Genomic DNA, 14,430 nt, shown 5'->3' with positions numbered 1-14,430 from the left:
CAGCCCCCAAAAGTGCCTCCTCCATCAGCTCCCAAAAGTGCCTCCTCCATCAGCCCCCAAAAGTGCCTCCTCCATCAGCCCCCAAAAGTGCCTCCTCCATCAGCCCCCAAAAGTGCCTCCTCCATCAGCCCCCAAAAGTGCCTCCTCCATCAGCCCCCAAAAGTGCCTCCTCCATCAGCCCCCAAAAGTGCCTCCTCCATCAGCCCCCAAAAGTGCCTCCTCCATCAGCCCCCAAAAGTGCCTCCTCCATCAGCCCCCAAAAGTGCCTCCTCCATCAGCCCCCAAAAGTGCCTCCTCCATCAGCCCCCAAAAGTGCCTCCTCCATCAGCCCCAAAAGTGCCTCCTCCATCAGCCCCCAAAAGTGCCTCCACCTCTTGCCCCTCAAGTGCCTCCACCTTCTGCCCCTCAAGTGCCTCCACCGTCAGTAATCGATGGTGGATTTAGTGGGGCGAGTAGAAATGACACTTACCCATTAGGAAATAGTCTCTTCATGCGCGGCTCTATCTCAGACGTGAAACAGATAAAGACGTGCACGTTCACAAGTTCTTGAACAGGCCGGCCGCAGGATTGCACATTTTTAATGAAATGTATAGGTAAAAGTTTTCAGTGGGGGGCAAAAGATTTAAATTAAGAATGATCAATAAGATGATAATACCCCTTTAAGCAGCTTTTTGGGGGGGAGCTTAATGTGGCTTAACATACAAAAAACAACTCAGATGTTAACCAATTTCCCCTAAACTTTCCATCCTACTAGACTGTCTCTATGCCAACATATTCTGAAGATTTGGGGTAATTTGATAAAACATACCAAAAGTTATTCACATTAAACAATTTTATTCCTTTTTGAAAACATTTAGCTTAATGTAATAAGAGCTTAATGTACCATAATGTGCCTAAACCTCAATCAATTGCCTTGAAACTTTGCACAACCTAAGATCGCATCTTCCCAAACCTATCCTGGAAGTTTCATGGATTTAGTTACCCACAAGGCAAATGAGTGACATTAAGCTTGTTTTTTGGGGAGCTTAATGTACAAAAAACAACTTGGATGTATAGGAGCACAGGCTGATACTGGGTATTAGCGCAATAGCTGAATAGTGATAGGCATGAAATCTTCAGTAGGAAAAACACCAGACTTGCTCCTGAGGTCCATTTCAGCACCATGTACCTTCGGTAGACATCCAGATTCTCTGGTCCTCCTCCTCAATCAGCATGTGAGGCCTCCTGTAGGCTTCAGTCCTAGTCAAACTTTTCCTGCGCTTGAGCATTCCCACCCTCAGACTAAATCTGGAGAGAGACTGAACAAAGACCTGGAAAAAGATGGTAACTCTATAAATTTAAAACCAGCCTTGGTAGCAGGGTGCACATGGGAAGGCTTACAACAATAGAAAACACAAAAAATCCCCAGCACACCTGCCAGCTGGCCTGCAACAAAACAAATTACCCTGTCTAACAGTATACATTAAAAGCTGAGGTTTTAGTTGCACAAAAACTTTGGCCAAAGATATGTAGAAGCCACACTGCCACCTTCAGGGCACCTCTGTAAAGTGTGGTCCTAGCTCTATTTATGAGTCTCCAAATGGGAGCATATTGAGTCAGTGGATAAATTAAATGCAGGTGTACCTGGAGGTAGCCTACTCCTCCTCACAAGGTGCAGGGACTCATTGAAGGCCCAGCAACCACAGATGCATGCTGGGATCCCCAATGCTTCACCACATCCAAGATAGACTAAGACCTGAGCCGGAGCTATGGCTGATCCTGCGGCTAGCTTTGTGAATAATCCTTTACATTTCTAATAGCCGCTGCACAAACGGTAGTAGGGGCTCTGCGAGCCTAACGTCACTCAATAAGAGAACTTAGGTTATGTACATTAAGCTCTTTTTACATTAAGCTTTTCACGTTAAATGTTTTAGGATGGGAATAACATAGTTTAATGTGAATAACTTTTGGTATGTTTTCTCAAATGACCCAAAATCTTCAGAATATGTTGGCATAGAGAGAGTCTTGTAGTATAGGAAGTTTGGGGGAAATCGTTTAACATCTAAGTTGTTTTTTATACGTTAAGCCACATTAAGCTCCCCAAAAAAACAAGCCTAATGTCACTCATTTGCCTTGTGGGTAGCCAAACTCCATGAAACTTCCGGGATAGGTTTGGGAAGCTGGGATCTTAGGTTGTGCAAAGTTTCAAGGCAATTGATTGAGGTTTAGGCACATTATGGTACATTTAAGCTACAGTAAGCCATTTTCACATTAAATCTTTTAGGATGTCCCGCCAAGCCATCTGGCAGCTGTTTTCTTCAGTCACAAAAGGACTCTATTCTTGAGGTGGGAGCCACACCTATCTGACATTTATGGCACATGATAAACCATAAATGTCATGATGGGATAATCTGTTTAATACATTTTATCAGGGTAGTGCAAGAGCTGTTGCATCTTACTAAAGAATGTTAGGATAAAGCCTGCTGTACACCTTAGCCAAATGTAAGGTTACAATTATATGTTTGATTCAGCCCATCTGTCACTCAGGACCATTAGATGGAGCACACAATGATGTGCATGTTGGATTAATAAACGTGACATTTTTCCACAGGATAGCTACCAGAGATGTTTGACAGCTGCTTAATCATTATTCTGAACGTTTGTGTTTATGGGGTTGTTCAGAAGATTACCTTTTGTCCATGTGTGTTTTTTATTTTATATGTATTGGCAGGTCTAGGTGCAGGACAAATACTGTATATGGTTCACAGCCCAATGTCTAGTGTTTTAAAGGCTATATACACTTCAGAGGTAATTTTTTTTTTTATGATTGCATTTTACAAATTATTTGCTAAAAAATATTTTTTCAATTGTCCTTTATTAAAAATATTGAGTTTTTCTGTCACAAATGGTTAACTGTTTTTCTAGCTGTGTGACTGGTACTTTCACTTTGCGCCTGTCATCTAATACACCTTATCTCTAAAACTACTAAGAGGTCATAAACACTTATTTAGGCCACATTCTTATCAGTAAGATTAGAACTGAGCTATAAGAAGTGTTTAGGAGGTCTGAGAGCAGAGTCTGTGAGCTCCTGGTCTGACGGAAAAGACAAAGTCCAAAGGTTGTTCTCAGCTCTGTACAGAAAAAAGGACTTCATATTGTTAATAAAGACCAATAAAAAATATTTTTAGCTAAAAATGAGTACAATGCAATAACAAAAACAAATTGCACCTAAATGTGTATATAGCCTTTAAGGGTATTTCAACCATCTACATACTGCAACCTACTGAATAACTGGACAGGTAATAAAAGATTGTGGAGTGTCTGACTGCACCTGGTTCCCCATTCTCCGCTCAGCTCTATAACCACGGCATGAGGAGTTTGAATAGAACAGCAATTGAGCATTTATACTTCATTTAAGACCCCACTAATCTAGAACGCATAACTTTCTAGCCTTTAACACCTGTAACCTATTATTATTATTATTATTATTATTATTATTACTATAAGTTTCAAAATTGGAGCTGTCTGTTATTTGTGGTCAATCGATTGGGGGGGGGGGGGCATACACAAGGTCCACAAGTCATGGTTCCACAAATCACTGATACCAGCCTTTTGGACGTCGTATCACGGTGTGGACCCATTGACTTCAGTGGGTCTGTGGTCCGCATTTTGCGGTGAAGTATAGGACATGACGTATCTTTTGCAGAGCGGCTGCACGGTTGCCTGAGCACACGGAAGCTCTTCAATGTGCACACGGCTAGTATTCGTGCCTTGTGGATCCGCAGTTTGCAGAACGCAAAATGCGGTTGTGTGAATGCGCTCTAACACAGGTAAAAATGCTTCATTTTGTCCTTAGTTTCTTCTGTCATATTTATCATACATCTTTTGTTTCCTACAGGACTTGGCGCTATGGCGGAGGTCAGTACTATCATTGAGAAGGTGCGGGAGGTTCTGTCCAAAAACAAGCTTTATCATTGATGTCACAACCCTGAGTTACGACCACTTTTGTATCCGTCTTTCTAATGATATTAAGGAGTTAATATTGTTGGTAACATTTCAAACCTAAATCAAATAAATTGTAGTGATTATATAATTCTAAAATAAACACGCAGTGAGGGAAGGTATTGTTTTATTTATTGCGTTGGAGCCAGGAGCCAGCCTTGCGGCTAGAGCTCTCTTATAGAGCTGTATTCAATTAAAATAGAATAAAGTCAGTATTGTTTGAGAGAGAGAGTGTGTGCATAACTGTGTTCTTTGCTTTGTAAGACGCAATGGCAGTGCATGTTGTAAAGCAAATAATAGTGGGGGCTTTAATTATGAAAACGCTCACTAGTATGCAGGAGGTGTGGGGAGTGGGGAGTGTAGCACTGCCTATACCAAGGATTAGCAACTCCTGTGAAACTACAACTCCTAGCATGCACATTTACTCAACAGTTCTTGTAACTCCCATAGAAGTTAAAGGAGGTTTCTGGGAGTTGTAGTTTCATAACAGCTGGAGTGCTGAAGGTTGCTGATCCCTTGCCTATACTCACTGCTCCCTGGTCTTCATCTGTGTGCCACGCTGCATGTGTCCTAGATTCTTAAAGCTTCTGGACGCAGTGTGCGGGGGTCTGATATGGAGGTCTTATGGGGGTCCGATCTGATATGGGAGTCCAATCTGATATGGGGGTCTGATCTGAGGTCTGATATGAGGGTCTGATCTGAGGTCTGATATGAGGGTCTGATCTGAGATCCGATATATGGGTCTGATCTGAGATCTGATATGGGAGTCCGGTCTGATATGGGTGTCTGATCTGAGATCTGATATGGAGGTCTGACCTGAGATCTGATATGGAGGTCTGACCTGAGATCTGATATGGGAGTCCGGTCTGATATGGGGGTCTGATATGGGGGTCCGACCTGAGGTCTGATATGGGGGTCCGACCTGAGGTCTGATATGGGGGTCCGACCTGAGGTCTGATATGGGGGTCCGACCTGAGGTCTGATATGGGGGTCCGACCTGAGGTCTGATATGGGGGTCCGACCTGAGGTCTGATATGGGGGTCCGACCTGAGGTCCGATATGGAGGGTCTGATCTGAGGTCCGATATGGAGGGTCTGATCTGGAGGTCCGATATGGAGGGTCTGATATGGAGGTCTGATATGGGGGTCCGACCTGAGGTCTGATATGGGGGTCCGACCTGAGGTCTGATATGGGGGTCCGACCTGAGGTCTGATATGGGGGTCCGACCTGAGGTCTGATATGGGGGTCTGATCTGAGGTCTGATATGGGGGTCTGATACGGGGGTCTAACCTGAGGTCTGATACGGGGGTCTGACCTGAGGTCTGATGAAAAAAATGTTTTCTTATTTGACTCCTCTAAAACCTAGGTGTGTCTTATCATCAGGTGCATCTTATAAGGTGAAAACAAATTTTATATATATATATATATATATATATATATATAGATAGATAGAGATTATATATATAATATGTGTATGTGTGTGTGTGTGTGTATATATATATATATATATAGACTTCTAGGTGGGTTAATGGTTTGATTTGGGTGTGTCTGCTAGGTGGTCATCCTGCTATAATATCCTGTGTGCTGTGGGTTATGCTGACGCTCTGTGCCCCTCTCTTCTCAGCCATCAGACTCCTGTGTCCCATGTTGCAGGCCACAGCCTTTTTCCTGCAGCACTGGAGGAGTCAATGCCCTTTCTGATTCTGTTATCAGGTGCTTGACCAATGAGCTCATCAGCCCACCTATATAGCTTTTTCTCTGACCCCCTCTTCCTTGTTTGTGCAATTAGGTCTTAGTAGATCTAGCATTAGGTTCCTCTGGCGAGCTAGACCCTGTAAAATGCTATGTTCTGTTTGTGTTCCAGTGTACCGACCACTGCCTGTCTCCTGGATCTTGTACAATGCCCTGACTTGTGCCTGTTCATCATACTGATCCTGTGCCGCCTGTTCTGACCTTTTTGGAGTGTTTCACGTATTTGCACAAACTCTTGACAGCTCTGACCTCTGCCTGTTTCCTGACTACTTTGGTGCTTGGCACTGCTGTCTCTGATCCCAGTGGGTCAGCAGGTAACCACAACAGGACTATTCCACGAGTTAGCGGACTGGTTGCTCCCCTGCAACGAAGGGCCAGATCCCTGTATAGGGGTTAAAGAGTGAAAACCAGTGAAAAGCATGGACCACCATGCTAACTCCCTCAGGACTAGTCCAAAGTCATACCAGTTGGTTGGCACAGTGGATCCACATCTACTGCCTTTAACACCTGGGCACTTGAGAGAGCAGAATGTGGAAGAATAAAAGTCTATATTCACACTACTATTTATGAGCAAACATCCACAAAGGGTATCGTTGTACTCATCTCTCCAGCACCTAACTAGCATGTTCAACACTGCTGACAGGTTCCAATTAAACATGAAAGCCAGGTATTTCTATTCCAGGTAGTAGGTTGAACTATTTGTTCTGCAGTCCTGCATCCTGTAGCAGTTCTCAGGGTTGGCATTCCACATAAGAGCATGTTAACAGAGCAAAAAGTCCCATTCTGGGCTGCACAGTGCTCTATATTGTTGACTGACCTCAGGGAATACCATAATTATCTGTGATGTATATTTGTGCTCAAACAATTAAAAGGAGGTGACATAGCAACTGGTGTTCTGGCAGGTAGAAAACAGCGTTGGATTCTAACACAGCAGTATTACCCACAGTTTTATCTGAAATATGTATTACACACAACCTACCAACTGGGCTGGACACATGATAGGCAGATATACTAAGACTGGCATTACAAACGCCAGCCTTAGTATAGAGGCACAGGCCTCTTAATAAATCTGGCACATTGTCCAGCAGTCCTTGTACCGGAAGTTCAGTCTATTAGCTGGCATAGATTTTTTTTATCATCTGTGTTTTTATTGGTTTGCAAATGAAGAATAGTAACCAGATTTAAGAAACAAGGATTTCTCAGATATCCCAGGATGGATAGATGATGAGACATTGGCATACAAGTTACATGGCTAATATCAAAGATCACCAGTCTCCTTTTATACCGGAACCATTACACATTTTCAGAAAAGAAAAGAAAACATCTCAAGTATTGATGTTAAAGAGGACCTTTCACCGATCCTGACTTGTGAACTAAGAATACAGACATGGAGAGCAGCGCCCGGGGATCTCACTGCACTTACTATTATCCCCGGGCGCCGCTCCGTTCTCCCGCTATGCCCTCCGGTATCTCCGGCCACTAAGTTATAGTAGGCAGAGATTTCAGTCACTAAGTTATGGTAGGCGGAGTCTGCCCTTGTTCTGCTCTAGTGCTGGCCAATCGCAGCGCAGAGCTCACAGCCTGGGAGGTTATTTTCTCCCAGGCTGTGAGCTCTGCAATGTGATTGGCCAGCGCTACAGAAGAACAAGGGCAGACTCCGCCTACCATAACTTTGTGACCGGAGATACCGGAGGGCATAGCAGGAGAGCGGAGCCCAGGGATAATAGTAATTGTAACAGAAACTGCAGCACTCTCCAGCCTTGGTCTTTTCAAACTTTTATTCACCAATACAAAAAATGCGACATTTCGATCTGTGTGATCGAAATGTCGCATTTTTTGTATTGGTGAATAAAAGTTTGAAAAGACCAAGGCTGGAGAGTGCTGCAGTTTCTGTTACAATTGCATCTGGATTTTGGAAGTACAAGACTGGCTTCTGACACAGCGGGCACCACCACAGTAAGGAACAACCTTAATTTTTTGTAGTGCTGCTACATTTTTCTTTTTTCTATTGCCAGGGATAATAGTAAGTGCAGTGAGATCCCCGGGCGCCGCTCTCCATGTCTGTATACTTAGTTCACATTGTCATAATCGGTGAAAGGTCCTCTTTAATAATAAATTGACACCCAGGCGATGTCGATATCAAAGTTCAGCAAGAACAGGGTGCGAGTTGTATAAGGATAAGGGAGAAGAGGAAAGGGAGGGAAAGGGAAAAGGAGGAGTCAGACGTGTGTCCTTGATGTCTGGATGAGACCCATGCTGCTCTAACAAGTGGATGTGGTCATCCCAGATTTGCAGTATGAGGAGTTCAGCTATTTATCCCACATTGTGACAATTCTATGGTGTGTACGGTTTGTTCTGCTAGACATCTCCTCAAACCTGCATATCTGGTGAAGTTTTCCAATCCATTCCTCTATAGTAGGGGGTGTGGTGTTTAAACACTTTAAAGGTATCAGGGATTTTGCTACAGCTCAAAATTGAGTAGCTAAAGATGATGCGGATGGTCGGCACTCAGGAGTAGGGCAACCCAATAACACTAGAGAGGGAGTCAATGTCAGCTATAATCCTGTGATCTCATTTGTTATGCGTTCTACTTCAGACCAGAAGGGGCGTATTATCTGGCAGTCCCACCATATGTAAGTGTGAGTGCCAAGTTGTGAGTTACATCTCCAACATAGATTTGTGGGAGAAAGACCATGTGCATGGAGGAATTCAGGGGTTTTGTACCACCTTGAAACTACTTTGTAGTGAGATTCTTGCATGCAAACGCATCTTGAATAACTATGGGCGTTTTGGAGAATATGGGTCATTTCAGCCTCATTTAGTGTGAGACCCAATTCTTTCTCCCAAGAGGTAATGCACCCTGGGTTATTAAGGCGGTTCTCGTTCCTACATACTTTTAGGACTCTAGATAGCTCCCATATTTGGGCGCTGGAGATGACAAATTGAACTCGAAGTCTGTTATGTCTCTGAACGGATAGTTAGATTGGAGAAGTCTTTGCAGCAATTATTAAAGTGGGATAGGTGTAGGAATGTAAATGAAAAATTTGGGAGCAACAGTTTTAGCTCAGCTTGACTGGGGATCCCCCCGCTCGGAAACATATTCATGACTAGGATGTGCGCTAGCTGATCCCACATGGGTTTGAAGGTCAGGGTATCTCTGCCCACAACCGCAGGTATTAAGCTAGATGAAAGTAATGGAGAAAGAGTTGGAGATAAAGAAGGTGAGAGCAGAGCCCATGTGCTGGATGCTCCTTTGAAGAGTAAGTTGGTGTCTGTGGCGAAACCAACCTCGCCACAGTGTTTTGGAGGTGGCTGTTTGCCAGCCTCCTGCCCTGGGATTCTGGTCCCTTAGGTTATTGGGTCTTAAGGCACTTGGGACTGAGCCCTCTGTCCCTGGATTGCATCATTTGCCTTACTTCTTGGATGGAGCACATGGTGAGAACAATAGATAGCGGCCATTTTAACTCACAGACACTGTTCTGACTTTTCAACACTGTGCTATCTTGCCTGTATTTGGTGCACAGAGACATCATTCAGTAGTTTGAAACTACCAAACAGGGGACACATTTATTAGTGACTATTTTCTGTATAACTTGTGTATTTTCAGTGTAACTGGCATAAAACTGTATCTTCCAAACTACTGAACGGATGTGGGTGAATTTGGATATGTGGTTCACCCAGATCCCCCGGTTCTGAGGATATATTGGTTATGGGGTTATTGCATGTTTTGGGGTTCCTGTGATATGTTTTATAAAACTGTATTTCTCTGCCTTTGATAATTATATTCGCCAGTGTGTTCAACAATCATCACCGGCAGAGGGGAGGATTTTGTGTGGGTGTGTTTCTATTGTCCCATTGTGTGTTTAAATGGTGATGTCTGTCCTGTTGTCTCCACATGTGTATTGGCGATCTCCTTTGTCCTGAGAGATAATTGGATTGCCCTCGGTTGTCTCCGGGACAGAGAGGAGGAAACCATGATGCATTGTGGGGATGTGTTGTATCTATCCTGTATTTGCAAACAACTGTAATAAAAACCAGGCTGGGTGCGCCAGCACGTCAGACCACTGCTTGACCCTCAACACGGAGCCTTGTCTCGTTATTGGGGGGGATTCCCTGTATGCTGTTAGAGACTGATTGCCAGGAGTGTAAGCTGATTGTATGCTTTTCCTGTTTGTCTGCTGGCAGCTATTCGCGAGGTTCCAGTTTGGAGTGCTATTTTGTATCCAGTTCGGGAGTTTGGTGTTCTGCAGTAGCTGTGCCTGTCTCTCAGAAAGGGGCATATCGCCTAAACGGATTTTAACCCCTTGTCTGCTGAAACGGTCCGTTACAGTGTCTGTAGGCTTAAATGTGTTGTGAGTTTTGGAGGGCAGCCACATGTCTCTCATTAAGTCACCCTTGTAGGCCTTTGCTACCCAAAGATTGGTAGTTTGCTTGTCAGACGAGGTGGTAAGATTGATCCATCTTCTCAGCTGTCTCGCTCTATATATTGTTTGGACGTCCGGCAGCCAAATACCCCCCCTCTCGGCCTAGTCTGGAGGTTGTGGAGCTGGAGCGCCGAAATCTCGCGATGCGCGAGCTAGCGCATGCGTAGTTCGTTCCCTGTGCTGATGCCAGTACAGGGAATGAACATGATGCCGACACTGCGCATGCGCTAGCTCGCGCATCGCGAGATTTCGGCGCTCCAGCTCTGTGACGTCAGCCAGCAAGGAGGAGATTCGGAGGAAGCGGGGCGGTGCTGGGCTCCTTTCCGCTTGACTCCTCTCCAGCTACAGGACTCATATCAGGTAATTTGCATATCAATCAAAACGTTTTTAACACAATAAAAGCGAGAGAGCTATGGGACCTGGGTACTGCAGATGTGCTAGTGGCCATCTAGCAGCCCATGTCCCCAGCTCTATGCACAAATCCTGGTGACAGGTTTCCTTTAAGGACGACATAAGCTTTCCTCCCTTGTTACCGTGAGCGTAAAGCTTATGTCTAAAGTGGAGGTAGGCCTTAGCTGATTTATTTTGCATGTGGGTGATGAATTTTTCTCTTAGGGATCTCAATTCTGTTTTGCGTTTCTATCGATCTAGAGTTTTTGTGTTCCTTTTCTAAGAGTGCAATGCCAAATTCTCGCTTGGAAATGCAGAGAGAGGAAGCACTTGAGCACCACAACCCACTAAAATAAACAGGCCATCTATCTTTCCAATAAAGGGAATATCCTTCAGAACCAGATGGTGTCAATTAGCAGCTATGACCTTTTATGATGTTCCAATTGTTTATTACTTCATAGCGAAGTGACTAGTGATGAAGGGAAGTTCAACATAGAGGAAGTAGGGGTTCAAGGTAAAGGGAAATAGGTTAGGAATGCAGAGTATATCTAGAGAGAAAAATCTTTTGACATTAAATAAGAAAGTGCAATTTTAATGATGCGCCTCTATTTCCCCTAGTGAGACCGCAACTCCTCTGGCAGAGAGAATTCCTTCCATGATGGGTTAATGGTTCTGTGACACTAAATCGGTATCATATTCTCCACAGCCAGGGGGCGCAAAGTGAGGAAACGAAAGAGCATCGTCACCAATTAAAATAAACAAGCCAACTATCTTTGCAGTTAAAAGGAATAGCACTAGACTGCAAAAAAAGATGGCTTATTCACATACTAGAAAAATCAATGTAGAGTTGAAGCCAATGAGATCTTGAGCGGTTTCTCCTCAGAAGGAACCAAGGAAGACTGGGGGTGAGTATCGTAGACTTGCTTTAGATATGAAAGGGGGAGGGAGGGGGGTGAACGGTGTCATTCCTAGTTATTAACACTATCTTGAGTGAAAAGTAGAGTCGCTGTCAGCCTCTAAGAAAAGGGGGGGGGGGTAGAGGGATAAGGAACAGTTCCCATAGATTTAAGGGATTATCTTCATACTTGTTGGGAAAGTCAGTTTTCATTCAGTTCGGGAGTCTATCTTGAAACAGGAGGTCCATCAGAGGTCTGTAGGATTTTGAATGTACCTCCACCGACCATTGTGGAGAGGTATTAAATGTCGCAGGATATAAGAGCTGAAAGTCAGTGGTGGGGTGAGACGACCGAAGCTGGGGGCCTTTTGGTTCTCTGGGGTTTCGGGCGAGAAATAGTATTCCAGTCCTCCGATTGCGGCAGGGGTGGTAAGTGCGCCAGATTCGCAGCTGGAGACCATGATGGTATGTCCATAGGTTCTATTTCCAGGCTAGCCCATGCAGTTTCAAGGTCTGCTGGAGTTTTTATAACGACTCTCATGCCATTTTTCAGAACAGAGATTCCAAAAGGGAAGAGCCAAGCATATTGAAGCCCTTTCGCTCTCAGCCTATCCAATAATGGACGTAACAGGTGTCTTTTCTGAAGCATGGAGGGCGCAATGTCCTGGTATAAGGATATTTCACTGCCTACGTAACTAACGGGACCCTTTTCCCTGGCTGAGCGAAGAATTGCGGCCGTGTCTACATATTAGAGCAGACCGCATATAACATCTTGGGGTGGCTCATTCGGCTTGGGTTTTGGGCGCAGATACCTATGTATGCGCTCAATTACAATTGCCATGGCTCATTCCGAGCCCAATAGGTCGGTAAATATCTCCTGTGCGACTTTAGGAAGAGCATCGCCTGCCCAGGTATTAGGGATCCCCTTGAAGCGGATGTTTTTACGTTTTTCTTCAATTTTCCTGGTCTTCAATTAATGTAAAAGCTGTATTTACATGCGCCTCCAACTGTTCTGTTCTGGCAGCCAAAGCTGAGGCATGGGAAGTTAGTTTTGTACATGTCTCTTCTAACGTTTCTGTCTGGAACGCGAGGGTATGTAAGTCTGTTTTTATGTCAGCTAGGTCCGCTCTTACCGGCTTAAGTGCTTGTGTGAGAGCTTTCGTCAACACTGCCGTTGTAAGCGTATTTTCCGAAGTTTGTTCTTCGTCGCTACTCAAGCGGTGATCATCTTCTGACTCCGGGCGTGGGGTAGGGTCAGGCGCCATCTTGTCGGAGGAAGCCAGCAGGTGCGCATGTCTCTTAGCAAAGAGTTTTGTGACCGCTTCTTGGTTTGCCTTCGTCCTATTCGGACCTTCACCTTCTCTGGACTGATAGCGACCTATTTTACCCATATTTCAGGTGCTTTTCAATGCTATATGAGCGTACTTGGTGGGAGAGCTCCTTCTCACACTGCCATCCAGTCCGCGGACAAGCTCCACCCCCCGAGCTGGCATAGATTTGAACCAACATTTACATCAGTAAATCCGTCAGCCGGTGGGCGGCCACTCCCATACCAGCAAAGCCCCACCCCTCCCACTCCCATAGCCAGTTTTGAAAAATGGCAAGTCAAAAATCGTTGTGCAAACATGGCAATTTTTTTATATGCCAATAGTTGCTAAATGTCCCCTTTTGGCTGAAAGAGAATCGGGTTTAATTAGATAGTTCCATCTAGACTGGATTGTAAGAAATCAGGCCTCAGTAGCTGGGCTTTGCCATATTGTCTCTGAGCAGCCATTTTTACCAATATTTTCTACTACTGTGACCTTTGTTAATTCTAAAGCTGACCTCTTGGAAGAATTCAATACATCTACCTCAATCCTCCATGCATAGAGAAGTCACCAGTCTAAACGGCTCTATTATTAAGTGCGAATTCCAGACGTGTAGCCCATTCTAGCTTATTAAGTTGACTTTTGTATTGTCATAGGTTATGAGAACTGTGGAGGTAGATATTTTATGTGTGTCTGGAACACTTTATCAGTATTCCATGTTTTGGAGAAGGTAATCAAGAATCGTGTCATGTATTGATGTTTAACGATGAAATGTATTACCTCAGTCATAAATTACTAGTTAATCGTTGCAGTAGAATTGGTAATTTAATTAGAAAATCTTTCCCCACCAAGCATTTGTCATGTCAAGTTTTACTGGTTATTTGTGTCAAAGGGGTATGAAAACCCCAGAATTGGTCTTGCTCTCAGTTATGTCCTCAGCACTCACAAATGCAGGATGTTAAAAGGTAACTTCAGGCCCGATGTCTCTGAAACCCACCACTACCTACATTGACCGATTGCTGGTTGTCTTCGTGGCTGTCTGTATCCTGCAACTCACAAAACTGCTGGGTGTGACCTTGAGGTTGGTAACCCTTCACTGGATGCTGGTTTCCTCTTCATGGGAGAAGTGGCACTGAATTGCCTGACCTCATGGCAAACAAAACATCGTCAGGTACCTCTAACACCTCTCTACAATGAGTAGAGAGGCAGAGGGGGAAAGGGCTACTTCTGCTGGCTGCCCCCTCACCAGGTGGAGTGCTCTTGCATGATGGCTCCTTTTCTGGCTGCAGTCCCCCAACTAGCAGCATATCAATCTGCCAGTCTGACCGCCTCAGCAGATGATGCAGGTTCATGATCTATCACTCATTCTTTCACATCAGCTAGGCACTATGTAAGGAACTGCTCCTGAATCATCAAATCCTTCAGTTCATCAAAACTGGTAATTTTCAAACCCTAGACCATTGTTGGAAAATGGCCAGTAAGTCTCAGAAGCATTGTGTTTTAAAGGGAATCTGTCAGCTCAAAACACTCTCCAAACTAGAGCAGCGGTGTATAATGTAAGTGGTGTAGCGTTTGGTTATTTAGAAGCATTGAGAAGACTCCTCTATGAGTCCTCTCTATTATGTGCACAAACACTGGAGTCCTCACAATACGTTTTACTGCTGGTGTGTTGCATACTCAA

At 44.4% G+C, this 14,430-nt stretch overlaps 1 protein-coding gene across 5 annotated transcripts in view; it reads left to right on the top strand.

Moving 5' to 3' along the window:
• The window catches only part of PPCDC (phosphopantothenoylcysteine decarboxylase), a 100,507-nt gene extending 96,408 nt beyond the window's left edge, over positions 1-4,099 (top strand). For all 5 annotated transcript variants that reach the window (XM_044283328.1, XM_044283326.1, XM_044283329.1 and 2 more), the window contains exon 6: positions 3,878-4,099. In XM_044283328.1, the coding sequence (XP_044139263.1) occupies positions 3,878-3,957 (80 nt within the window). In that variant the 3' untranslated portion in view covers positions 3,958-4,099. The remainder of the gene's footprint in view (positions 1-3,877) is intronic.
• Positions 4,100-14,430: the final 10,331 nt, after the last annotated feature.

Source organism: Bufo gargarizans, chromosome 2 (genome assembly GCF_014858855.1).
Source record: "Bufo gargarizans isolate SCDJY-AF-19 chromosome 2, ASM1485885v1, whole genome shotgun sequence".
Classification (NCBI taxonomy): domain Eukaryota; kingdom Metazoa; phylum Chordata; class Amphibia; order Anura; family Bufonidae; genus Bufo; species Bufo gargarizans.
The sequence above is the reverse complement of the archived record's forward strand: the minus strand, read 5'-3'. Positions and strand labels throughout refer to the sequence as shown.